The sequence below is a fragment of the Ictalurus punctatus genome, chromosome 14 (genome assembly GCF_001660625.3).
Source record: "Ictalurus punctatus breed USDA103 chromosome 14, Coco_2.0, whole genome shotgun sequence".
Lineage (NCBI taxonomy): Eukaryota > Metazoa > Chordata > Actinopteri > Siluriformes > Ictaluridae > Ictalurus > Ictalurus punctatus.
Genome location: NC_030429.2, coordinates 14,011,529 through 14,038,529, shown reverse-complemented (window position 1 = coordinate 14,038,529; position 27,001 = coordinate 14,011,529). Strand labels below are relative to the sequence as shown.

At 38.2% G+C, this 27,001-nt stretch overlaps 1 protein-coding gene and 1 long non-coding RNA gene across 3 annotated transcripts in view; one reads left to right on the top strand and one right to left on the bottom strand.

Moving 5' to 3' along the window:
• pamr1b (peptidase domain containing associated with muscle regeneration 1b) overlaps positions 1-20,732 on the top strand; it is a 38,863-nt gene extending 18,131 nt beyond the window's left edge. The window contains exons 5-14 of one of the 2 annotated variants that reach the window (XM_017486153.2): positions 6,493-6,710; positions 6,944-7,051; positions 13,426-13,596; positions 13,942-14,130; positions 16,274-17,179; positions 17,273-17,458; positions 17,626-17,692; positions 18,265-18,497; positions 18,946-19,295; positions 19,668-20,732. In XM_017486153.2, coding sequence (XP_017341642.1) covers positions 6,493-6,710; positions 6,944-7,051; positions 13,426-13,596; positions 13,942-14,130; positions 16,274-17,179; positions 17,273-17,458; positions 17,626-17,692; positions 18,265-18,497; positions 18,946-19,295; positions 19,668-20,228 — 2,989 coding nt within the window. In that variant the 3' untranslated portion in view covers positions 20,229-20,732. The remainder of the gene's footprint in view (positions 1-6,492; positions 6,711-6,943; positions 7,052-13,425; positions 13,597-13,941; positions 14,131-16,273; positions 17,180-17,272; positions 17,459-17,625; positions 17,693-18,264; positions 18,498-18,945; positions 19,296-19,667) is intronic. The other variant, XM_047159891.2, reaches the window with a different exon arrangement.
• On the bottom strand, positions 13,449-14,571 carry LOC108275374 (uncharacterized). Its single transcript, XR_001814676.3, has 2 exons — positions 14,481-14,571; positions 13,449-13,604 (listed from the first exon to the last, which is right to left on the bottom strand). It is a non-coding gene; the product is annotated as an uncharacterized LOC108275374 (long non-coding RNA).
• Positions 20,733-27,001: the final 6,269 nt, after the last annotated feature.

Genomic DNA, 27,001 nt, shown 5'->3' with positions numbered 1-27,001 from the left:
AACCAGAGTACCTGGAGGAAACCCCCAAAGCACAAGGAGAACATGTAAGCTCTGCACACACAGGGCCGTGGCGGGAATCAAACCCTCAACCCTGGAGGTGTGAGACAAACACGCTAACCACTAAGTCACCATGCCCCCCGATATAGTGTCCATTTTTTCCAAGAAAAAGGAAAAATATAAGAACAGTGATAGAAAAAACATCAGAAGTCTTTGTGGCTTAGAGCAACATTATTTTAATCCACTTCTGCAATGCTCTAAATATGTGTGGTGAGTGCTTGACTAAAAGTGTGTGACCACATCCTGTAATGAGCTATACTGTATGCTTTGAAAAGCCCAATTTTCAAAAAACCAAGGGCAGTGTCCTGCTAAATTATGGTCACAAGGACATGTTTCCCTTTGTATTGGAGTTTTTCTGTACTGCAGGGACGGTCAGAGGAAAGTAGTGTTTGCCCAGAAAGCAATTAAACACTTGAAACAGGACCCAGCATATAACGACTCATTTGCTGATTCCAAATGTTGGATGAAAGATTCAGTAGCACAGAGTATAACAGACTCAGTTGCAAAGGAGGTCAGTGCACTTGAATCACACTTGAATGTGTATTGTGTAGATTTCTGTGAGTGGTATGCTTTCATTCAACTCTTATACAGGAGAAGATTATGGTATCTTGAAGGTGTGGCAGCCTGGAAAAAAACTTTTCACCTGGAGAAATTTTGACTATCTACTGTATATAGTTCTGAAAACTACAAGATTTTCTGAACTGAAGTATGTTTCTCTATTGCATAATTTGGAAATTGCAGTTTTAGCTATTTTCCAGAATTCAGACATAGTGATACAAGGGGTTTTGCCAGATTGCTGCACAAAAAGGTATGATGAAAGCACAATAGACTATTATACTACCTAAATAACATGTTGCAACTGCATGTTCATAGACATATTTTGCATAATTCATCTGTCTAAGTTAAAGACAAAATTCTTGTTTTCTGTAGTTTCTGTAATATTGAAACTTTCCCTGCATCTGATTTCTTACTACATTACAAAGTGTTATCTACCTGTACATCTACCTCCAGCTGTCATCGAGTGAAAAGGCTCAGCTTTTTCATTTGAAAATGTCTGGGTTAGGAGTGTAACCCTGTTCCATGAGAAGAGAACGAGGCATTGCGTGAGCTTCACACTGTGGGAAGCGCCCTCGCGTGTGACCTGTATCTGAAGCTTGTGTAACATCATGCCTATTTATAGGCCTGCCATGATCAGGTGATGTGGCAATTAAGAGCAATTAAGTATCTATATACATCTATTATATCTATGTAGATATAAAAATGGCACCTGTGAACTGTGCCATCAGCTTCTATTATATGAAGCAATGATGCATTTCACAGGCATGCCCCGGTATGACAAAGCTATGAAATGTATCATTCCCTTCTCAGGGAACAGGGTTACCTGCGTAACCCAGACATTCCCTTTCAAAGGGAACTCAACATTGCGTGAGCTTCACGCTGTGAGAACGAAAATACCCATTCCATCATACTGAGGGTATGGCCTGTTCAAAAGTTCCAACCCTGAGGATCACTGCAAGACACTTGAGCCCGGGGTGGAATGTATATTCAGGCTGTAATATTGAATGAACTTGTGCAGCGTAGACCACCCCACCGCTGCACACACATCCTGTAAGGGTACCCCTTCGGACAAAGCCTTCGAGGAGGCGACTCCCCTAGTGGAATGAGCCCTTATACCCAGAGGTGTAGCGAGACTGTGCGCCTCATAAGCGATAGAAATTGCTTCCACTATCCAATTAGAGATGCACTGCTTCAACACAGCATCACCTCTACTGTTGCCACCAAAGCAGACCAGCAGCTGCTCCGACTTATGCTACTGGCCAGAGCAGTGGACATAAGTACAGAGAGCCCTTACTGGACATAATAGGTACAATTTCTCTTGTTCTGGTGTGAGGAACAGAGGAGGGCAGAAAGTCTGCAACATTAGTGGCTGGGCAGCAGATGTAGGCACTTTAGGAATATATAATCCGGCCTAGGATATAGGAAGGCCTTGGTTAATCCAGGGGCAAAGTCAAGGCAGGAAGGGCCAACAGAGAGAGCCTGTGGATCTCCTTCTCGCTTGAGAGATGTCAGGGCCAGCAGAAAGACCGGCCTTTAGAGTCAGAAGCTTCTTTGAGGCTGACTCTAAGGGCTCAAATGGGGCACCTGACAGAACTTCCAGGACCACAGAAAGGTCCCAGGAAGGTATACGTGGTCTGCAGATGGGCCTCGGCCACCTGACACCACACATAAACCTCGATGTTAGAGGATGTTGCCTGACAGAGGTTCCATCAATAGGGGTGTGGCTGGCTGAAATGGCAACCAAATAGACCCTATTTGTAGAAGGAGCCAAACCTACTCAGAAACATCCTTGTAAGAACTCCAGGACTGTAACTTTTGCACAGATTAACAGTCTAACTGATGTTCCACACAGCATGAGACAAAAAGTCGCCATAAAATTTTCTTGTGGATGGTGCTCTAGCATTCAACATGGTTTATACAACCTTAGTTGTGATACCAGAATCTATGAGCTAGTGCCCCTCAGGGGCCAGACCCACAGTTTCCATAGTTCCAGCCGAGGGTGAAAAATCAGTCCTCCGGCTTGAGACAGTAGATCCCTGCAGACAGGAATCTCCCAAGGGGTGCCATCTAGCAAGGATATTATTTCTGAGAACCATATTCGAGCTGGCCAATAAGGTTTTATTAGCAGCAGATGTAGACAGTCTTGGCGAACTCTTGCTAGAACTTGTCAGAGCAGAGCAATCAGGGGAAAACTGTATAGACCTGACCTCTGCCATGTGTGCACTATGGTGTCCAGTCCCAATGGTGCGGAAGGAGTGAGGACCACAGCACAGAGGCAACCACATCCGCTTGGCCGACCCTCCACCATATGCACTCCACCACTTGTGGATGGAGCCTCCAATCCCTGGGCCTCAGCCCCTGCCTCAACAGGATGTCTGCCCCAGTTGCCCAGAATATACATTGCACTCACTAGCAAAAACTTTCCCTGCACCCAAAGAATAATTAGTTGTGCCTGCCAGAACAGGGAGTGCGAACGTAATCCACCCTTGTGGTTTATATATGAGACCACCACTGTGTTGTCTGTCACAACTAACACATGGTAACCTTTCAATTGATGAATTTCAGAGCAAAATCTCGATGTTGAATCGCCAGTTCCCTGGATCATGCTATAATTAACCAGTCATCCAGGTAGTTTAGAACACGGATGCCCTGGAGTCTCAAGGGAGCCAGAAAGGCATCCATGCACATTGTGGAGGTGCGAGGGGATAAAGCTAGTCCAAAAGTAAGAACCCGATATTCAATTCAATTCAATACAATTTTATTTGTATAGCACTTTTTACAATAGACATTGTCTCAAAGCAGCTTTACAGAAATATATAAACACGGTATACAGATATTAAAAGTGCGAATTTATCCCAATTAAGCAAGCCGGTGGCGATGGTGGCAAGGAAACTCCCTAAGGTGTTAAGAGGAAGAAACCTTGAGAGGAACCAGACTCAGAAGGGAACCCATCCTCATCTGGGTAACAACAGATAGTGTGAAAAAGTTCATTATGGTTTTATATGAAGTCTGTTCGGCCTTAGAAGCAGCCGTAGTCCCAGCAATCTGGAATTGGAGTAGATGAGAGCTCCATCCAGAGGTAGGACATCCGAAACAGATCAGGCAGGTCCGGAGAGCAGAAAGGATCAGGATCTTTAGTATCTCCATAAAATCGTGTGTGGCTCGACATAAGGAGAGAGGAAGAGAAAAGATTATAAGTTTTACAAAAATACGTTTTAAGCCTAGACTTAAACACTGAGACTGCATCTGAGTCCCGAACACTAATTGGAAGACTGTTCCATAACTGTGGGGCTCTATAAGAGAAAGCTCTTCCCCTGCTGTAGCCTTCACTATTCTAGATACCGTCAAATAGCCTGCATCTTTTGATCGATATTGGTACACATTGCCTCCAAACGCGAACCTCAGGAACGTCCTATAATGGGGCGATATCTTTATGTCGAAATATGCGTCTTTTAATTCTACCATCACAAACTGAACCTGTGGAATGATAAGTTTGAGCTTCAGCATCCTGAACCTGTATATCCAAAAGGTATGGTTCAGATGATGCAGATCTACAATTGTTTCTGTATTGTGTTATATTTTTATGCTAGTAACTGGTGTTAAAAATTGGTCTAACCATCAATGAGCCGGTGTGTTATGATGTGGCATGTTGTGGGCCGGGTGTGGTGGTCTGCTCTGGGCCAGAAAGTCCAGGGCCACTTTTTGGTTCCAGTCCACCCCTGATTATTGCTATTAATGCTAAATAACGTATGCTGAAAATTTAAATATCAATGTTAAAACACTGAAATGAGGGCCTCATTCCTATATTTTGCCTAGGGCCCCCAAATCACTAAATCCGCCCCTGGTTACCAGTATAATATATGAACTTGTAATCAAAACACAACTCCTGTCACAACAGGTTCATGACAAAATAGGTTCAGGTCTGGATAAAATCATATAAATTGTTGTGAACTTGTTGGTTATTACTAAGATTTGTCCTGCTTTGCTCATTTTACTTATGACCAATTGTCCCATAAGAAGCATACAGAAACAACTGCAGCCTTGTTCCCTGACAGGCTCTCAACCCAACCATGACCTCAACTTGAAATCATGAATTAATAGCTCTTTCACCACTTTAATGTCTCTTGCAGACAAGGTAAAAGTAGAAAAACATATAAACTCAAGACTCAAGAATGCTGGTCTGACTTTGGGACAGTGTTTATGAAAGAACGAAAATAAAATGCACCATTCTCACCTCTCATAAAACACAGGACTGGAAAAGTATGAGGAATGGCTCTTGGTGCAGTTAACATATTAGCTAACTAGGATGGTAACTCAATATTAGCTTTAATATCACAGTAAAAAAGAGAGAACACAAAAGAGTGACAGAAAAAAAAGAAAAGGAGTGTAAGTGCTTCAGGAAAACACTGCACTGTATGCTTGATTTCTTTTAGTAAAACGAAAATTTCCATGGAACTGAAATGAGTTAATATGGGTTAATGCCTTGCAGGACCTTGTTGGGGTCTTTGTGACTCAAGTAAAATGCCCAAGCAAAGTATCAATTTTTCTTAATTAAAAGGTGGCTAAAGAAAATAACATCTTGTGGATGCATGACAGCAGTGGAATAATGAGGAGAGTCAAAATGGCATACAGTTAAACATCCTATTAATAACCAACCTCTATTATTAAACAACATTTTTTACTTGGTAGCACTTGTGCTCCTAACTAGAAAAAGTTAGGAGCACCATCAAAAATATATGTATTTTATATCAAAGCGGCCAACGTGGCATCTATGTATGTCTATGAACACAACAGCCATGAGTCGCAGTGGAGTGACATCGACTCCCCTTTTTGATTGATTGTCTAGAGGAGGAGCTGTAGTAGACCAGTGGTGACACTAAAGCCTGCCCTGATTTACATGAAACTCGAACTGCAACATTTGAAAAACCAAGCGGAGAATGTGGAAACAAGCGCGATGGGAAAAACAGCATTCAAAAAAGAAAACATGAACAGAAAATGTCAGAGAGCACAATAAAAAGAGTAATATAACCAAGGAATGAATTAATGAATTTGAATTAATGTTTCAGTTTTGTGCAATATAATTGTAAATACTTTTAAAAATTTTTGAGTCACGCATAGTATTTTTCGATGCGTGACCACGTTGTTTGCTATTCTTATAGCTTTGCATTTATTTTTTTTGTACAACCGCAATACTTGTGAAAGAAAATTAATCCCATAAACCACGGCATTGACAATATGAAGCAGGCCGATGCTGCACTCATACAGAGCGCGAGACAGAAGGGCGGTACAGCGCTAATTGTGGAATTAAATTCTAAAAGAAAGACAGACTACCTGAAGTGTTGATTTTATTTGTTTGTGTCTGTGGATTAATTTAATAATTTGATCTGAGATGAAGCGAATACACTTGTGCTGGAAATATAAAGCAGAGTTTTGCGGGATTGGTTTAGATTATGTGCAATCCCCGCAATCCCATGCTGAAATTCAAGCCCTGGGAGTGATTGACGGCTAATAGTAACCAATCTAAAATCTTCATTAACGTTAAGAATGTAAAGATGAGGTATAATTGGTTATGTAACATTGGACAGAACGGTGGATCGGTTACTCTACAAGCTCACAGCATGCACATTCTGTGCAGTAATTAGCGATCTTTTTGTAGAGAAATGAAAATCGTTCACACCACAACAATTATTTTCACTCACACAAACACTCCCAAATATATTTTGAGGTCGCACAGATTAAATTTCGGGAACATATGTGACCAAAATGGTCGCAATTTTGAGCCTTGAGAATCAGACTCTTTTAAAATCAATCTCTCTCTCTCTCTCTCTCTCTCTCTCTCTCTCTCTCTCTCTCTCTCTCTCTCTCTCTTTGTGACAGATTCATGATGCTGAGTGTTGAATTTGACCACAGTTGTCGTTATGACTATGTAGAAGTCAGAGATGGTGACAATATAAACTCTCAAGTGATTGGTCGATTCTGTGGAAATGAACGCCCCCCTCTGATCCATAGCACTGGAAATTCCCTGCACATACTGTTTGTTTCTGATGGCTACAAAACTTTTGATGGGTTGTTTGCCATCTTTCAGGAGAACTCAGGTAAGTTGTTTAAAAAAACCCTTTCTGTACTTTAGCCTGTATGGTATCTAAGTAACAACTACACATATGCCATCAGCTAAAACAGCCCCATTTGCAGTAATAATCAAATTATCATTTAATTTATTCATTTTTGTGCATATCATACAGATATTCTTACCTTCTACCCATAATTTACAACTAAAACATGCCAACTGTTGTTGGACTTTTTCTTTTTACAATGAAAAACTGTGCAGCATGCACCTCCTCCCCCTGTCTGCATGATGGCACCTGTATACTGGACTCTTCTCACTCCTATCACTGTGCATGTCTAGCTGGTTACACAGGCAAGAGATGTGAATATGGTGAGTGATCAGCTCTACATACATTAGCTCTCTATATACAGTCATCTGTGGAATTATTGGCACCCTTGATAAAGATGGGTAAAGAAAATTCTGTGGTTAATTAGCATAATATTGATTACATATATATATATATATATATATATATATATATATATATATATATAAAAAAATATATATATATATATATATATATATATATATATATATATATATATATATATATATATATATATATATATACACACACAGTGCCCTCCACTAATTGATTATTGGCACCCTTGGTAAATATGAGCAAAGAATGCTATGAAAAATTGTTTTTATTGTTTAACCTTTTGATCTTTTGCTCAAAGAATTCACAAAAATACTCTGCTTTCACGGATATCAAACAATTGCAAACACAATACAGGTTTATCCAAAAAAATAACTTTGTTAAATATAGGTGTGCAACAATTTTTGGCACCCTTTTAGTCAATACTTTGTGCTACCTCCCTCCAAGATAACAACTGTGAGTTTTCGCCTATAATGCCTGATGAGGTTGGAGAAGACTTGGCAAGGGATCTGAGACCATTCCTCCATACAGAATCTCTCAAGATCCTTCAAATTTCGAGGTCCACACTGGTGGACTCTCCTCTTCATTTCACTCCACAGGTTTTCTATGGGTTTCAGGTCAGAGGACTGGGATGGCCATGGCAGAACTTTGATTTTGTTTCAGTAAACCATTTTTGTGTTGATTTTGATGTATGTTTTGGATCACTGTCCTGCTGGAAGATCCAACCATGGCCCATTTTAAGCTTTCTGGCAGATGCAGTCAGGTTTTCATTTAATATCTGTTGATATTTGATAGAGTCCATGATGCCATGTATCCTAACAAAATGTTCATGCCCTCTGGCAGAAAAACAGCCACAAAACATTAAAGAGCCACCACCATATTTAACCGTGGGCATGAGGTACTTTTCCATATGGCTACCTCTCTGTGTGCGCCAAAACCACCTCTGGTGTTTATTGCCAAAAAGCTCTTGGGTTTCATCTGACCATAGAACCTGATCCCATTTGAAGTTCCAGTAGTATCTGGCAAACTGAAGACACTTTTTTGGATGAGAGTAGAGGCTTTTTTTCATGAAACCCTTCCAAAAAAACTTGTGGTGATGTAGGTGACTTTCCAAAAATTGTAGTTTTGAAGACTTTCTGACCCCAAGAGGAAACTTCTGCAATTCTCCAGCTGTGATCCTTGTAGATTTGTTGGCCACTCGAACCATCCTCTTGACAGTGTGTTGAGACAGTATAGACACACGTCCAATTCCAGATTTATTCATAACATTTCCAGTTGACTGGAACTTTTTATTAACTGCAATGATGGTAGAAATGGGCATTAACAATGCTTGTGCTGTTTTGTTATAGCCACTTCCCATTTTGTGAAGCTCAACAACCTTTTGTCACACATCACAGCTATATTCCTTGGTCTTACCCACTGTTATGAATGACTAAGGGAATTTGGCCTCTGTGTTAACTCATATATATACACAGCAAAATCGCCAGTATTGATTTAACACCCAGAGTGTTGAATTTACACCCTACAGTGTTCATTTGAGTCCAGTGGACTTATATAAACACTCTGCATGTTAATTCAACACTAGGGACTGTGTACTGTGTACCCCTGTGAAACAGGAAGTCATGGTTAAACAATCTCCTGTTCCTAGTCACCCAGGTATACTAAAAAAAAAATATATATATATATATATATATATATATATATATATATATATATATATATATATATATATATATATATATATATATATATCAATGGGAATATACTTCAAATATATTTTTCTCATATGAAGTCATAGGGATGTCAGTAATTGTTGCACACCTATATTTAACCAGGATTTTAAAAATAAACCTGTGTTGTGTTTGCAATTGTTTGACATCCATGAGAGCAGAGTATTTTTGTGAAGATTTTGAACAAAAGATAAAGGGTGCAAATATTAGTGAACACTGTATACACTGTATGCAGATCTGACTCTATAGAAATATATAGAGAATTTCAGCATAAATGTTTAAATGACCTACATTTGAACTTATTTAATATATTTATATGTAAAACATATATTTTAACATTTTTGTTTAAATTATCTCATTTTAACAGTCCTAAATTTAAAATGCTAACCTCAGAATAGGTGTAAGAGAATCAAGAAATATTTATTATTAAAGGTTTAGTAAATTGAGAAATGTTAGAAAATTATTATTATTTTAATTAGAACAATCTAATTTTAAAAGGTCAATTTTTTTATCATTAACAAATTAGGCACTTGTGGCAAACATATTTATGTTTTATAGGTAATCCAAGCTCTGCCTCTGAGTCTTTTATCCATAGGTTTAATGACTTTACCATCCAAATGCATTTGCCTTTAATAAAACTCTCATTTAGAGTCTAAGATCCATAAAGATTTAGGTTTCCTTATTTAATCGCTGTTCTCTATTTTGTCTGGTCTGTAGCAATAATACTGATTATACTGGAATAAATAAAGCATAAAGAAACTGGAGGTGGTCAACCACCTTTAACAGGCAGTATAACATTTTCATTGATGTTTTATATAAGTTGCATTGCAGTGGAAAGTTAAATAGCAAATAGCGTTTTGTCAGTGTACATTATGCACACAGTGTGTTTTTGTGTGAACCTATAGTGCCAATGAAAAAGCCACTGTAACTTTTCTAGACCACCTTCCACTCTCTTTAGTTTTTCTCCCTCTCCATCTCTCTCATGTTTGTGTTTGGATGCTGCCACATGTTTCCATTTCCTCGTTATTACAATACCCACAGCTCCTGTGAACACTGACTGGCCAATGAAAAATGTTTCTGCCTTTTTCTCATATTTTGGACCTGGTGGTTTCATTTTTATGGCTAAATGTGATGCTATAAAGCTAATAGCGAACAAACCTTCCTTTAATATGAGCCAACTTTTTCCATGATCATAAAATCTGTACGTGGAATTACATACCACACTGTGACTACATATAGCCCTGGTTCCCATGAGAAATATACACTAGACTACAAAGCATGCATCGAGCAGCAATGTGGGCTTTAACTTGTACTCTTATAAGGTCCTTACTGTAGGAAAGCTTCATGAATTCTGGTTTAGATATCCCTCAGGACAATAATGTGACAATAACTTATTATACTTGTGACATTAAGTGCATGCTTCCACATTTACACCATACATGTGATTTCAAAGACACAATCGGGTTTTACTTGCTGCAATTCAATAAATAGCTTGCAGGGGAAAAAAGAGTAGTCTGAATATTCCTGACAGTCAGTGCCTGCATTGTTTGGAGGGTGTGAAGGAAGGACTGAGGCTATGGTTCGGGTCGTGGCAGGGTTTGGGTTTGGATTTGGACTGTGTGTGCTGTGGTTGGGATGACTATCATTTTATCACCTCACCACAAGAACAGCTTTGCAGAGCAATTGAACAGGATGGGTTATTCCCCGACTGGTTTTGCTCACGCGCTTTCCAAACTGGATATCCAATTGCATTTTTCCCGAATTTGAGGGATGAGAAGAAGGAAATAGAGGATCATGGAGAGAGTGAGCTGAACTAAGGGAGGACTCCTTTTATGCCTTGAATGTTAGAATTAAATATTACATTTGGAACATGCGTTAGGTTTATCCTTCTGAGATGCACAACAGCATGGCAAGATAACTACCTTGATCAGGAGCCAGTAGTCATTTATCTTTCCAGACTATGTTTAGATGGCTTAAGCATTGTTGTTGGAATTACCCAACTCCATTCCATTCTGTAAATCTCATGCTCAATAAAGCCACAACAGCATATTAAAGACTGCTTTATCTCTACAGAATACAGCTGTTTCTGTCCTCATTCTTCACGACTTCTTATTGCTTTCCAAGTAAACCATTTTTCTGTCATTACTATGAAATTGTAGTCTTCATCATGTCTTTTCTACGTAATGACTCAGATGCTCTGACTATGATGCTCACAACTTAATTGTGGTTTGGTAAATTTTTTGGGAGCTGTGAAAAGATTTATATGAGCCAAGGGGCTTTTAGCCTTTAAATTTTGGAAGGTGTGATTTATAAGCATTTGTAATGTAATTTCTCTCTCTCTCTCTCTCTCTCTCTCTCTCTCTCTCTCTCTCTCTCTCTCTCTCTTTTACACACACACATACACACACACACACACACACACACACACACACACACACACACACACAGACACACACACACACATACACACACAGGCTAATTACAGAATGACAGGGGGAGTGCATTATAAAGAATGTTGTTCAGCTTGGGGGAAACTCACCAGAGAACACTCTGAGCATGCTGAAGGCTGAACAGATGACAGGAAATACAGTGCGTGTTGTTCTCACAGCAAATGCAGGTCATAAATGTTTGCTGATCAGACCATAGACACAGCCAAGCTGCTGCTCTATTGCACTGTAATGCAATTTGTTAACCAGAAATGGTTATGCAATAATGCAATTGGGTAATGGTGTCCCAGAGAAGGCATCCATTTTTTTGATGTAATCGCTCAATAATTACTGAAAAGGGGGAAATACCAGGAGAAAAAGTTGACCTCTAAAAGTTTGATGAAGAGTATGAAAGTATGAACTTGACAAAAACTGTTTATGCAGTAGTAGCATTGCACACAAAGTTTCCAGAGAAACAGGATGTTTTAGGTCAGGAGTTCACAAACTGAACAAATAACCCCAAATAGATTTTATTAATTTTCTTCAACCTCAAGCCTTGCCATTGTTATTTACCATCATGCTTGTCAATCCATATTTAATAAATGTTTCATAATTTTTACTTGCTCATTTTCTTGACTTCTGTTGTTCAACTGAATCAGAATCACTCAGTGTGTTGATCAGGACATAGCAGAGGTAGCTGGAGAGAAAATACTGCTAAATACTACTCCTATGGTAGTGCAGCATGTCACGATAAAAGTCTTTCATCAGCTGTAAAAGTTACTGTATGTATCATTTTAAATAGTACTATTTAAAAAATATGTGTTGGCTCCCCCCCTACACATTTACTGTAGACACACTTTGCTTGCACAGTTGATGGACTTTCATCTGATTCTGATTCTCTGGAGATTTTGCAATGTAAAAATGTAAGTAATATAACAATTATGTTTTTTTTTTTTTCATTTTGTTCACTACTGTTGCAATTGATTTATTTTGTAATGTCTTCTATAGCTCCTGGCAGGCTAACTAGCCTGCTATGCAAACTGTCTACTTAAATCTGCATAATGGAAGGTTTTACATTCCTCATCAATAATTCACTAACAAAACTAATCAAAAACAAAAAAAAGTTCATAACTAGTAAGCAAAATCAACAAGATCTAACAAATAATGTACTAACAGTAAGAGAAGGAGCTAAATATGTGCTTAATGATTTGACGCAGATAATGCAGGATCAGTAGATGGATTTCATCAGAGATGTATAGGAAAACTGAAATATATGCATAATAATATTCAAAACTTTAATTACAGCAGTAAAATATAAAAAGTAAAATAAATATACACAAAGTTAAGAAATAGAAACAATTAATAGTACTATATATATATATATATATATATATATATATATATATATATATATATATATATATATATATATATATGTATGTACACACACACACACACACACACATACACGCCTTAAAAGGCCTATTTGAATTTTGCCAAAACACACCTTGATGATCCTCAAACCTTTTGGGGGGATGTTCTGTGTACTGATGAGTTGAAAGTGGAACTGTTTGGGACAGGGGTCCTGTTACATCTGGCATAAACCAAACACAGAATTCCACAAAAAGAACATCATACCTACGGTCAAGCATGGTGGTGGGAGTGTGATGGTGTGTGGATGCATTGTTGATTCAGGGCCTGCGAAACTTGCAATAATTGAGGAGAACATGAATTCTGCTCTCTACCAGTAAATCCTAAAGGAGAATGTCTGGTCTTCAGTCCGTAAGTTGAAATTCACATGCAACTGGGTTATGCAGCAAGACAATGATCCAAAGCACAGGAGTAAGTCCACCACTGAATGGCTAAAAAAAGCTAAATTAAAATTTTGGTGTGGCCTAGTCAAAGTCCTGACTTTGTCCTGACCTTAAACAAGCATTTCATGCTCGAAAACCCTCCAGGGTGGCTGAACCAAAGCATTGTGTGATTACTCAGGTTGCCTTTGTTTTATCTTGTATTTCGTTTGAAGAGCTAAAGCTATTTAGTATGAGATTGAAGAGCTAAAGCTTTTTAGTATGAGATACACAAAAACAGAAGAAATCAGGATGGGTCAAATACTTTTTCACAGCACAGTATATAATAGTGACTGAAGATACATGTCTCATCTCACAGTCTTGGAGTGTAAGACACCTGTGCCACCAGACCATGGCACTGTGGAGAGTTTGGATGTGAGGGTCGGAGGTCAGGCTCTATTTCGCTGTGATCCAGGTTTTACACTCAAAGGCTTCCACATGGCCACCTGTCTGCTGGATGGCTCCTGGAGCACACAGATGCCATTCTGTGGTAAGCAGCTGGTAGAGTGGAACACAAAGACAGTAGCTAATGGGTGTATAATTATGGAAAATGTGAAGTATAAATGTTGGAAATCTAGAGTATGCACTAATTAATGACAAATCAGAACCTTTCCCTGCAAACGTTTGCCTTATTACATTACACAACAAGCAGCAGAGAATGTGTATTTGGCATGTATGATGTAATATAATTGTATATTGAAGTATATCTATCCAACTTTGAATTTCCCATGAATACAGGCAGAAAACCTTTTTTATGAGTAGCATCTTTTTTGATCTCTCTCATTATGCACTTTCATGTTTTGGATAATTAGGTGGTGTATTTTTGTCTCTTCAGTGCCTGAAAAGAACTGTGGTATCCTTCCTAAGCCATCACATGGAGACCATTTCCTGGTGTATGGTCCAAATGATGTGCTTATTGCACTGCAGTATCTGTGCTATAGACCATACACACTGGTTGGAAATCCCCAAAGAACCTGCCTGGGCAACAACACATGGAGTGGAACAGCACCCACCTGTGTCAAAGGTACAATTTAATCATAGACCAAAACTAATTGGGGAAAAAATTGGTTTAATATGTGGTACATTTACAACATGGAATGATTAAATGAGTGCTTACCTAACCTCATAACTCTTGTTCTAATGCCTGGTCAGTATTTTAAGAGCATGCAACAAACACATGACGTTCATTTATGAGTTCAAGTTCACATTTTATCTCATTTTTATTGTGCATTATGGGCTGTTTTCAGAATTGGTTGCTTATATCAGCAAAGGTTACATCCAAAGACTTTGTGAATATTAAAGCAGGGAAAGTTATATATTATACATATTCAGAGATATTAGTTACACTTGCTTAAATTGATTTTCTGGGCTCACCTGTCATGATTCCCTCTTGAAATAGCGTGCTCTAGCGCGAATTCGCGAGCACCTGCTTTTCCATTGTTGACAGTAGTGACATCTGGACACGTGTGTTTTGTTTATGTTTCTGTCATGTCTCCTCCCTGTTCTGTCATTGGCTGGGATTTCACGTGTGTCTGTATTGCGCTCAGCTGCTAGCAGTTTAGACGCTGATCATGTCCACATATATACCGCGCGCCTCCCAGCACACAACGCGGAAGGTTATTATAGAGTTAGATTAGTTCGTAGTAATAGTTACGGTCCATGTTTAGAGTTAGTTCACGCTGGGTTATCCACTCCCAGTTCCTCGTCATAGTTCATGGTTCTCCTTTTGTTTATCGACCCTGTTTTCCGTGACCACGACCTTGATTCATGTTTAATCCTGTGTATGCCTGTTTGCCGATCGCCTGACCTTCGCCTGTTTTGGATTACGTTTATGGATCACGTTTTGGATTTGTCTGCCTGTCTCTCTTTTAAAATAAACAACTGTTCATACTGCACTTGCATCCGTCCTACCCGTCCTACCTACAATACGTGACATCACCATTCAGAATATTAAAATGAACTGCATGCAGTTCATACCTGCAAGTTGCCAGATTTTTCTTGAGCAGAAGCATTTGAGATGGGATTATTTAATAGTGTCTACACCACTGCCTTGAAACACAAGCATTTGGCTTTAAGCCCAAATAATGGGGATAGTGAATAAAAATGCAGATAGCATTTTTTTCCTTTGCTCTCAAACGTAATAGTACGTAACATAAAAGCAAGAAACAATTTAAAATTGGAAAAAAAACAAAACCTAATACGATAATATTAATAATGTAAGAACAACACAAGACAGTTATTTCAATGGCAAGCACTGAAATAAATCTGAATCAAGTATATTGCCAATATATTCCTGTATGTGTGTCCTGCTTATAATGATTTCTTTAATCACTGACAAAATCTGATTTAACAATATGGTTTCCACCCTTTTTGTTTACTTATAAAATAGCACTTGATCCAGCATATCTCGTTATTTTGACAACAGTTAATTGTAAGTACAACTTAATGCTGAGATATTAAATCGAGGTCATGAAATTATAATGTATGTATGGGATGTAAGCTATTTTATCACAAGTTTAATTCATTATTTTGATTTGTCAAGTTAATAATATAACACTGCGTTTTGTTTTTATTAATTAAGTGTGCTGTCCTGTAAAGAAAATGTGCTACTTTTAAAGAATAAGCAGACTGATCTAGACCAATGTCCTCTGTGCGAAAAATAAATAAATTTTAAAAAATAAACCTGGACTTTAAAAGGAGAATGTGATTAAGTAATTAATAGGGTCATGTTCATTTATTTAATACTGGCCTCGAATGGCATTCCCTACTTTGTTTTTTTTTTTTTTTTTTTTTTTACATTTACAGCACAAAACATACATTTCTGTGTAACATAACATGGGTAAATCAGACAGTGGGATTAATACTGCTTCTCACCCAATCCAAAATAACACAAAAAAATTACTTGTGTTACAAATCACACTTAACTGACATAAGACTCTGCTTTAGGCAGACTCTGCCCTGAGTGCAACTATTGGAATATTGCATAAGTCTGTAGTTGTATCTGAGGTCTGAATACCAATGTTTACAAGGTATTAAATCCTCACTACACCTGCTTAACTGAGCTCTGAATATGTTAGTTTTTCAATATATCAGTGATTTATATCTTGTTAATAGGACAAATTAATATCAAGTTAACCTTTTCTGAAACATATATAAATCTCTTTCAGAGGGCATCATGCCTGTACCAGATAAAGAAAAGGACATAATAAAAGGTTCAGACATCGGAAAAGACAAACAAACTGACTTCATAGGTAAGACTGGAATAGAGAAGACTTCAGACAAAACAGTTAGCCTGGAAATACCGACAAGTGGGAAGGACAAGATCGGATTAGACATAGACATTGGTAAAGGCCAAGAGGTGGAGAAAGGCATAGGGAAGGACCCAGGCAAAGATCTTGGAAAAGAAAAACCAACAGTTGGGCTAAAGGACAAAATTACTGGCAAAAAATCTGAAGATAGCATAAATGCAGTCCGGAAAAAAGACTCAGACAATGGGAAAATTGTTCACTACTTGGACAAAGATGGAGATTTGGACAATGCAGAAAATGTTGTAATAGACGCAACTAATGATTTGGACACGAACATTGTAGATATTGTGCTCATCGATGACAAAAGCACCATTAAAGAGACCAACATACACAAGGCTACTGAAAAAGATAACAAAGAAACAGTGACTGAAATACCACAGTACACAATAGTTAGCCTGAGAAAAGATGAAAAAGATGAGCACATCCCATATAAAATAGACACTTCAAGCACAAATAACACAACTGAGCCTGTAGATAGCAATGATATAGAGGAAAGCCTGCAGGCATTGCTCCCTAAAGAAACCCCAAAGATTCAACCGCAAGCCCGTGAAGATAACAACACAGAGAGAGCCATTGCACCAACACAGAACCCTGACAATGAGAGATTTATGACTGGGGAGACACGGCAAGGTGTGGACCATGAAAAAACAACAGGACCAGACTCGGAGAGTTCAAGCAAAGAAAAGCCTAAGACAGATATGGGTACAAACGCTGAAATGGAGAGCCAATACACTGAGAAAGAAGTGGAAAACCTCAGCATCATTGGTAATCTTATGTGTTCAAGCACTTCAAGTTACAAACAACATACAAAGTACATTGAATGTCCACTCATGTCACCTTTTTCCCTCTTTCTTTCAGAGGCTGAGGGCAGAAAGTGTCCCCCACCCCCTCGGCTATACCATGGTTTCTACGAGTGGGTGCTTGGCGCAGATCCAGAGATGGTGGAGTTCTCCTGCAACCACTCGTATGCTCTGAGTGGCAGTCCTCGCAGGACCTGCCAGCCTAATGGCACCTGGAGCGACACACAGCCCATCTGTGTGCGGGGTATGTGCTGGCTCAGTGCCTTCCTGCCAGACTGAAATGTGGCCCACTTAGATTTAGAGTAGATAACTGTCTCTCTTTCACTGATGCAAATTCAAGGCACTTTTTGTGTGCCATATCAGTTGACTCAGATAGGATTATATATCATATTCTTGTGTTTGTACGTGCAGCCTGCCGGGAGCCCAAAGTGTCAGTACTGGTGAGACAGAAAGTCCTGCCCCAACAAGTCCCATTCAGGTAGATATACTTAGAGCTTCTCTGACTCATGACGACCTTATAGATGGGTGATGAATTAAAGGAAAACTGTGCTTTATTATGCTGTGGGGGACATTTAGCTGCCATGGTTTGGTTTCACTTGATTTTCTGACTGATCACCTTCAAGCTATAATAAAGCATTCCTGGTGGGCATGGTCTCTTCCAGAATGGAGCGTAGTCTACTCTATCCACAGAGTACAAGAACTCACTGAATGTTTTAATGAATATGAAAATAATGTAAATCATTCTGTATGCTATGGACTTTACATGATGCCTCAATATCTTATTAAGGACACTATATGTTGTTATTTTCATTAATTTGTTACCCACATGTAGGTAACTGGTAAGGATAGGCTATTAACCAGCTAACAACTTTAGCTAATGATTCTTTGTGTAATGCTCAATGCATTTACATTTCATCCACAGACACCCATTCATTAAGCACATCACTCATTAAAGAATCCAATTATGTATGGATAAAGTGGGGAAAGCATTATCAATCATTAACTATAAAAAGGATTTGTTATTGTTCCTATTTACTTCTTTTGTTGCAGGAAAACACCGGTGCAAAAGTTTTACTCTGCCTCAGGCTTGACAAAACTCTTAAGCCCAGTGAGTCCAACTAAAGGACCCCCGACTTTGCCTCCACTCCCCCAGGGGTTCCACCACCTTTACACACACATTGAGTATGGGTGCACCTCACCTTACTACCATCATGCTGGGAGCACCCGCAGAACGTGCCTCAAGACCGGCAAGTGGAGTGGCCGCCATGTCTCCTGTTCACCAGGTGAGGGAGCTGGATACAATATAAAACACACAAATGACTCATGACTAAATGTGTTTTCAAAAGATTGTTTATTTACAGTTTCTATATAAGTTAGTATGTGCTATTGAATAAAAACTTGCATGAGCAGTTATGAATTTTTTTTAACAACATGGGCAAACCTTTTGCTTATTGGAAAAATTAGGGATTAGGGCATCTTACAGGATGTAGAACCCTGTGAAAGAACGTCATACCAAAGAAAAACGACACACACCCATCCCTTTAGTGTAGCCCACACCTTTGGGAAAACACAGGAAAAGAGGATGAACCAGAGACCTTCAGGCATAGAGCAAGCTAGCTCATCTACTAAAGGGCTTTTATTGCATTATTACTAAATTGTCATTTAAGATTCATTCCTCTGTCCTCTTGTCCTGACCATATGTTTCTTTTATTTACACTCTCTGTATGTTAGTATGTGGCAAGTTGCTGAACTTTAACCCACAGCATCCAGCAGACTCTTACTGGCCGTGGCTGGTTGCTATCTACCGACGGTCTGGCCAAGATCAAGCAGAAAAGCTGGGGAAAGTGACTAGCCTGGGGAAGGATGAACGTCAGATGTATAAGGAAGATGATATGTCTTTAGAGAACTGGCAACTGGTTTGTAGTGGAGCTCTGCTCAACCAGCGCAGTCTGGTGGTTGCTGCCCACTGCGTCACTGATCTTGGAAAAGTCTACCCACTGGATGTGTCAAAAATACGGGTGGTGCTGGGAAAACATTACCGCAGTGACCTGCACCAGACTAAGAGCTTGCAACACCTCAGGGTGAGAAATGAATTTAAGGGAGGTTGTGGAAATGAATACCGGCACTGTGAAACAAGGTGTAACAATAGTGATAAAAACTTATTCCACTTTATCACGCTCTTGTTTGCACTGGCCCAGGCATTTGAAGGGGCTTTTTTTGCCTGTATTCATAAATTTTGCTTATATTTCTAATGATGAAGATGAAAATAAGAATAAAATTTAAGGTAACTGTACCCATGGTCATGTAAATATAAAAATTATATTACTGTAAAAAAATAGTCTTGCTCAGTGCTATGTAGTAAAGAGTTCATGAGTATTAAAGCTAAGTCTGTGGTACTGTTGTTAAGATTTTTGTTCTAACCAATTAATTTTAATTCATCTTTAATTTCCTAGGTGTCCTCCATCACTGTACACCCTAATTATGACCCTCTGGTACTAGACTCTGACCTGGCCATCCTCAAACTGCTGGATAAAGCACGTATCAGTGAGCATATTCTGCCCATCTGCCTCCCAACAGCCCACGATGCAGAGGAAGAGGCTCTCCCCAGACAGGCCATAGTGACGGGCTGGTCCCTCATTCCTGACGCCAGTATTGGGGAGAGTGAGAAGGCACGTGTGGGCACAGTGATGCTGGGTGATGTGGTACACTGTGAGCAACAATACGCCCAGTATGGCCTTCCCATCAGTGTCTCTGAAAACATGTTGTGTGGGCGCCTGGGTCCTGGCATCAGTCCTTCTAACATATGTCCAGCAGAGACTGGAGGGGTCCTGATTGCCCCACCCACTTCCTCTCCTGACCATGCCCCTTCGCTGTTACCAAACCCCATGCAGGAGTGGAAGCTCCTGGGATTGGTCAGTTTCGGGTATGACTCACTAGACTGCAACCCAGAACTTTATACTGTCTACACACACATCTCTAACTTCCTTGACTTTTTTGAGAGCAATATGAAGTAAAACATTTTCAATTTAGTTCCTCTTTCAACCAATGCCGCCTCTATTCTGCCCTAATAACCCTTTCATATGTAGCTTGATATAAAGGCTGAACTAACACTGGACTATACTGCCATAAGAAGAAAGCAGTAGTTAGGAAGGGCATTTATTTTATGCTGAGCTAGGAGCAGCTTCTCCCAGCTCTATCTTTCGCTTAAATGAGTAGCAAAGGGACCATCAAACTCACCTTAAAATATCATCAAAGGGAAGCTTCTACCAACACTGACCCTTCACTTAACCACACGTGGGTCCTCAGGTAATCGGGTGCTGTAACATTGACCAGAAATCTAAACCACTGGTATTTATTTCATACCAGTGATATTTGATTTTCTGAATATTGGTTATGTACATATAGTGTAATGTATTATTCAACAACTGTAAACATGACAGAAATTATGTATATATTGTATAAAATTATTGTGAACTTCTTGCCTTTTAAATAAAATAATTTGGTGGTTGTGTTGTGAAGGAATGTTTCTTGATTGTTTTGTGGTCTAAGGAAGAAAAACATGAGGATGTATGTTAAACATATCCCACCACCAGACTAAACCCCCAGCCCACATATAATAGTACTGGGTAGTGTTTGCTTACTTTTCATTCCTTTATTTTTAAAGCTTGGAAGAAAATTCTTTATATTTAAAGTATTGTCCAATTTGAAAATATTTAGAAGGGAATGGTTCAGGGGTGGCCTACACGTCCAAACAAAACTTGAACCAACACCAAACATGTCAAGTAAATCAAATACACTTAACCCAAGCCCTTAAACAAAAAATAAGCACAAAAGGTCAAAAAACAACCCAAAATATGGCACCATCAATAGACTTTACAACTTCATGTCTGTAGTAAAGCTCAGCAGAGAGGAGTGGAAGCACAAGGCGATGCATGCAGCTAACAGATAAGCTTCCTGTCTTGACAATTTAAAGTGAAAACCCGTACACCTGCTCATTTATGCAATTATCTAATCATGTGCTTGGGGATCAGTAGTTTCTGAAATACTCAAACCAGCCATGTTTGAAGTCCCTGAGATCAGTCCCCAATTTAATCCTACATGATTTTATGAATTGCACTGCTGTCATGAGATTAGCTTATTGGGTGATTGGATAGTTGGTTAATTGCATGAATGGACAGGTGTAAAGGTGGCTAGAGCAGTGAGTGTATCAGTCCCCTCTGATACCTTTTGCACTATTTAGTTGTTCCACAAGTTGGCAACAGTGACCCAGGGCCACTGATTCTAAAGGTAGTCTAAGAAAAAAAAAAAATAGAATAAACAGAAGAGTGCAAGCTCTTTTCTGTTGAGTGGTCACACAGACCATCTTCTCTTTCTCTTTTTAATTTTTTTTCTTCCTCTAGTAACAAGTGAAGCAGCATGTCTTTCTCCTCCATTGTTCCTTGTGCTGTTGTGATTCTTCTTCACGGTCATTGTTCACACCAGAAGACCTGCTTTGCTGCTCTGTACTGACTGTAGGCCAGGAGGGGTATTGCACGTGTAAAAAAAAACACACACACAAAAAAACAAAGTATACCAGAAGCTTTACTGTGCTTCGGGAATCACACCAGATACTGAAAGCAAAGGTTCCCATACTTTTGCCACTCACAGATATTTAATACTGGATAATTTTCCTCAGTGAATAAATGACCAAGTATAATATTTTTGTCTAATTTGTTTAACTGGGTTTTCTTCATCTACTTTTAAGACTTGTGTGAAAATCTTATGACGTTTTGGTCATATTTATGCAAATTTATAGAAAATTCTAAAGGGTTCACTTTCAAATGCCACTATGTATGTATGTGTGTGTGTGTATATGTATATATATATATATATATATATATATATATATATATATATATATATATATATATATATATATATAAAATGGTCTTGTATGATTATATATAACACGTGACATTCATTCATCACACAAATCTACACATTTATCAGTGGACAGATAAAAAATTTGGTCCTTTGTAAATTATTAAATAAAAGGTTATTCTGGTGTTGCTTGATTTAATTAGTAGTACAAAAACAATAGGGCATGACCACTAGATGGCCATAATGGTTCAAGTTTGTTTTAGAGAATCATAACAAACTGTGTTGTCTGTACTCTAATCAATTGCACAGCTGAGCTAAGTAAGCAATATTAATAAAACTAAACTCAGATGTCTTTCTTGTGCTGCCACTTTATCTGCCATTTATTATATATGATATATATCATATAGTAGTCATTTTTTTGGTATCAGGAAAATCTACCATTAGTTGGGTGCTGGAGCATTCTCTGGTAAGCACTGACAGTAACATGGGAGTGTATGAGTGCATGAGCACAGTAGCTTTGTTTGAGTTTTTTTTTAAGAGTGTGTGCACATAATGGCCACTTTATTAGACATTACCTTGTCTGGCCACTTTGAAGGTGTACAATCACATTATTTTTTCCATGGAAAAAAAAAACCATCTACACTGCAGTACCTTATACATCTATAACAGAGAAACACACTGTTTTCTTTGTTTCATGTGCAGATGAAAATATGAGCTATGGTCAGTAAATATATACATACAAGGTGACCTGCATGTTAGTTGGTAGCAAGGCAGGTGTACCTAATAAACTGACACCCAAATGGAATCCTACCCACTGTGTTGTGCGGCCAAATTTATATACATTATATACAATTTAAACATGCATGAAAAAAGAAAACAATCTATTGGAACATTGTTGCATTCACAACAATGAATGATCATGAAAAGAAAAAGAATAAATACATTAAATATTTGTAGAAGGAAATAGAACAAATTCAAATTCCCTTTTAAAATACAGACTAAGCTTTTAATGTCCACGGCTATGAGGTTGTGCAGAATGTGGTACAGGCAAAGTGTCACACACACACACACACACACACACACACACACACACACACAGACACACCTCACTCTCAGGTGGTATAGGATTAGATCCATCTGCATTGAACCTCCTTTCCGGAAAGATGCACACAGAGATGAAAGTCCTACTTTAAGCTGATTCCATGAATATAGTTGGTGTGTGTGTGTGTGTGTGTGTGTGTGTGTGTGTGTGTGTGTGTGTGTGTGTGTGTGTGTATGAGAGAGAGAGAGAGAGAGAGAGAGAGAGGGATGGAACCCTTTGTTTCTTCTCTTCTCAGGGGCACACACCCTTCCCCCGTTCACAAGCGGAGGTGTTCACATACACGCATGGTGACGTATGATTCAGGATTTAGTGTCTGAGCATGTCCAACAAATGCTCTGTTTAATACTGAGCCAAAGTACTCATGGGCATTTGGATCGGACGTTTTTTCCCATTCGTCCACAATAAAGATTTGTGCAAATGATTTGCTGTTGGAGGTGATTTCACTTGGGAATCTGTGTGCCCTGTGCCTTTGTAAAAGACCTCTTGTTGTGGTACCTCTTTACTTTACAGGCAATTCTACAGAATCTTTAAACATGCCAGGCGAAGTGGGAAAAAGCTTTTCCAGTGCCATTGAAGTGGAGCTTCTTCTCACGCTCCATTAATTCATAGGGCATCATTAGCGACTGAGCAGAACTTCTCATTCACCTGATTGGTTAAGGGCTTAAAGTTGACCCTGTTATTTGCAACTGCACTGGGAATCAGTAGCATAAAAGCTATAAAATTTTCTCAAGAAAAAGTATACAAGTGGACATTGTGTTCACTGAGGTGCTTCTGAAGCTGTTTCTAATCCAGCAAGCCCCATATATGTGTGTATATATATATATATATATATATATATATATATATATATATATACACAGTGGGGGAAATAAGTATTGAACACATCAACATTTTTTTCAGTAAATATATTTCCAATGAGGCTATTCACATGAAAATTTCAGCAGACATCAGTATTTACTCAAGAAATCCACACATATAAAGAAATCCAAACATTAAAATCCATGAATGAAGTTATGTGTAATAAAGCAGAATGATACAGGAAAAAAGTATTGAACACGCTAACCGAAATGTATTTAATTACTTAGTGGAAAAACCTTTGTTTGTAATGACAGCTTCAAGATGCTTCCTGTATGAAGAAATTAATGGGCCGCAGTATTCAGGTGTGATTTTGGCCAATTCTTCTAAACATATTGTCTTTAAATATTGTTCAATTGGATTCAAATTAGGTGATTGACTGGGCCATTCTAACACCTTGATTTTTTACTATGAAACCAATCAATAGTTTCCTTTGCTGTATACTTTGGATGGTTGTCCTGCTGGAAGGTCCACCCATGTCTCAATCCACATCTCAATACAGAATGCAGAAACTGTCACCATTTTTCACCTCTTACGTGAGCACTTAACTAACCCCTGAAATGCTAACTCCAATATTATTTAAACAAAAAACAAACAAAGAAAAAACTTACTCTGGCTCTTACACCTCTACTCTGTGCACTTTGATTCTCTAGAACTCAATTATAAATCTTGCATGGCTGCACTACTTGTATTGTTCTCTACTTGATATATCACTTTGTTTGTATTTCCTCATTTGTAGGACGCTTAAAAGCATTGTCTAAATGAATAAATGTAAATGTAAATGTCTCATCTTCATCATCCGGGTGGATGGCAGCAGATTCTTTTCAATAATCTCCTGGTAAAGCTTCGACATACTTTTTCTTTAGTAATGGGGTCTTGTGGGGTGAGAGTGCATAGCGGCCATATCGGTGGAGTGCATTGCCTATTGTTTTCTCTGTGAAGATGGTACCTCCATGCTGACTACAGGTGTTTCTGGAGCTCTTTCTGAGTGGTCCTTGGCTCTTGGGCTACTCTTCTGACTATTCTTCTGACTCCCTGGTCAGAAATCTTGCGAAGAGCTTCTGTGTGGCCGGTTGATGACAGATTGATGTTGCTTCCACTTGCGGATAATGGCCTCAATGGTGCTTACTGGAGGATTCAGAAGTAGCTTTTTTTTTTTTTTTTTTTTTTTTTTTTTTAAATATGTCTGTATCCGATTCCATCAACATGTTTTGCAACATTAAGGTTGCAAAGGTTTTGGGAGAGCTCTTTGCTTTTGCCATAATGAGATGTTTCTTGTGTGACACCTTTGGTAATGAAAACCTTTATATAGACCATCAATTTACTAACCCAGCTGATATTAATTTGCACAGATAGGAGGTATAATTACTTACAGATTTCATCTGGTTCCTTGCCTTACCTTGTCTTGGAGAACTTCTTTTTCTTAACGTGTTCACTGCTTTTTTTTTTCCTGTGTCATTCCACTTTATTACACATAACTTGATTTGCAGACTTTAATGTTGCGAATTCTTTATATTTCTGGATTTCTTGAGTTAATAATGATGTCTGGTGAAAATTTCATGTGAATAGCCTCATTGGAAATATATTTCCTGAAAAAAATGTTGATGTGTTCAATACGTATTTCCCCCACTGTATGTGTATATATATATATATATATATATATATATATATATATATATATATATATATATATATATATATATAGGTTTTCCAGATCTGAAATATGTTTCTCTTTTTTCATACATTTAAATTACAAGGAAGCTTTTAGCATTTCGATTTTTTTTCACACTTCCAAGAGAGAAAAAGGAGAGAAGGAACAAATTACATTTAAAGATTATATTCCAAATGTGGTGGACATTTTCAGAGACATTTTGACAGCAGGTATCTGATTAGGTTAATGTCCATTTTACTATGGCTCCTTACAAACCAACAATGATTAAAGCCTGATATTCACACAGTTCACATTACAAGCTTTATTGCACAATTCAGATTTTTTTCTCCAATTGGATCTATCTTTCTTGAGAGCCAAAATTCAAATCAAATTTTATTGGTCACACACAACCATAAACAGTACAACATGCAGCGAAATGCCTTTTACAACTGTCTGATGACCTGAAACAGAAATTTACATGAAAACAGAATTTACTTACATAGAAATAAAAATATATATATATAAAAGATTGATGGCAAAAAAAAAAATGTATAAACTGTATGTGGTGTAAAGTGCAGCTATGTGCAACATTGAGTTGAGGTAGTTGCAGTGAAAAATATAATAATACAATAAATATTTTTAAATAAGGGATATGTCAAGTGTATTGACTGGAATGTTGGGTGTGTGGGTGTTGTGCAGAGAAATGCAAGGTCTGTATTTGTATGTCGATATATAAATAAGTTCACATTTGTAACCATAAGTGAGCCATACAGTATTGGTCTTTAATGTGAATGCACTTTTTTCCTGAAATGTCAAACTTGTGCAGATAGATTTCTTGGGAAAGTGTTTTGAACGCTACTTGGTTTCATTTGGTTCCTTCCAGATTTATTTCCCCAAATATCAATTAAATCACCAATTTCCTCCAGTGTTTTGTACTGCCGACACTGCATGATGACGATGACAGTGCCATAAGCATGCACATTAAAGTATATTGGGAAAAAGCCATGTGAATTCTGATATGACAGTTCTCATTCATGCTACGTGGCCACATGTCAGATATGTACAGTGGGGGAAATAAGTATTTAACGCGTGAACATTTTTTTCAGTAAATATATTTCCAATGAGGCTATTCACATGAAATTTTCACCAGACATCATTATTAACTCAAGAAATTCAGAAATATAAAGAATTCACTACATTAAAATCCATAAATCAAGTTATGTGTAACAACATGGAATGACACAGGAAAAAAGTAGTGAACACTCTAAGAAAAAGCATTTCTCCGGGGCAAGGTAAGGCAAGGAACCAGCTCAAATCCG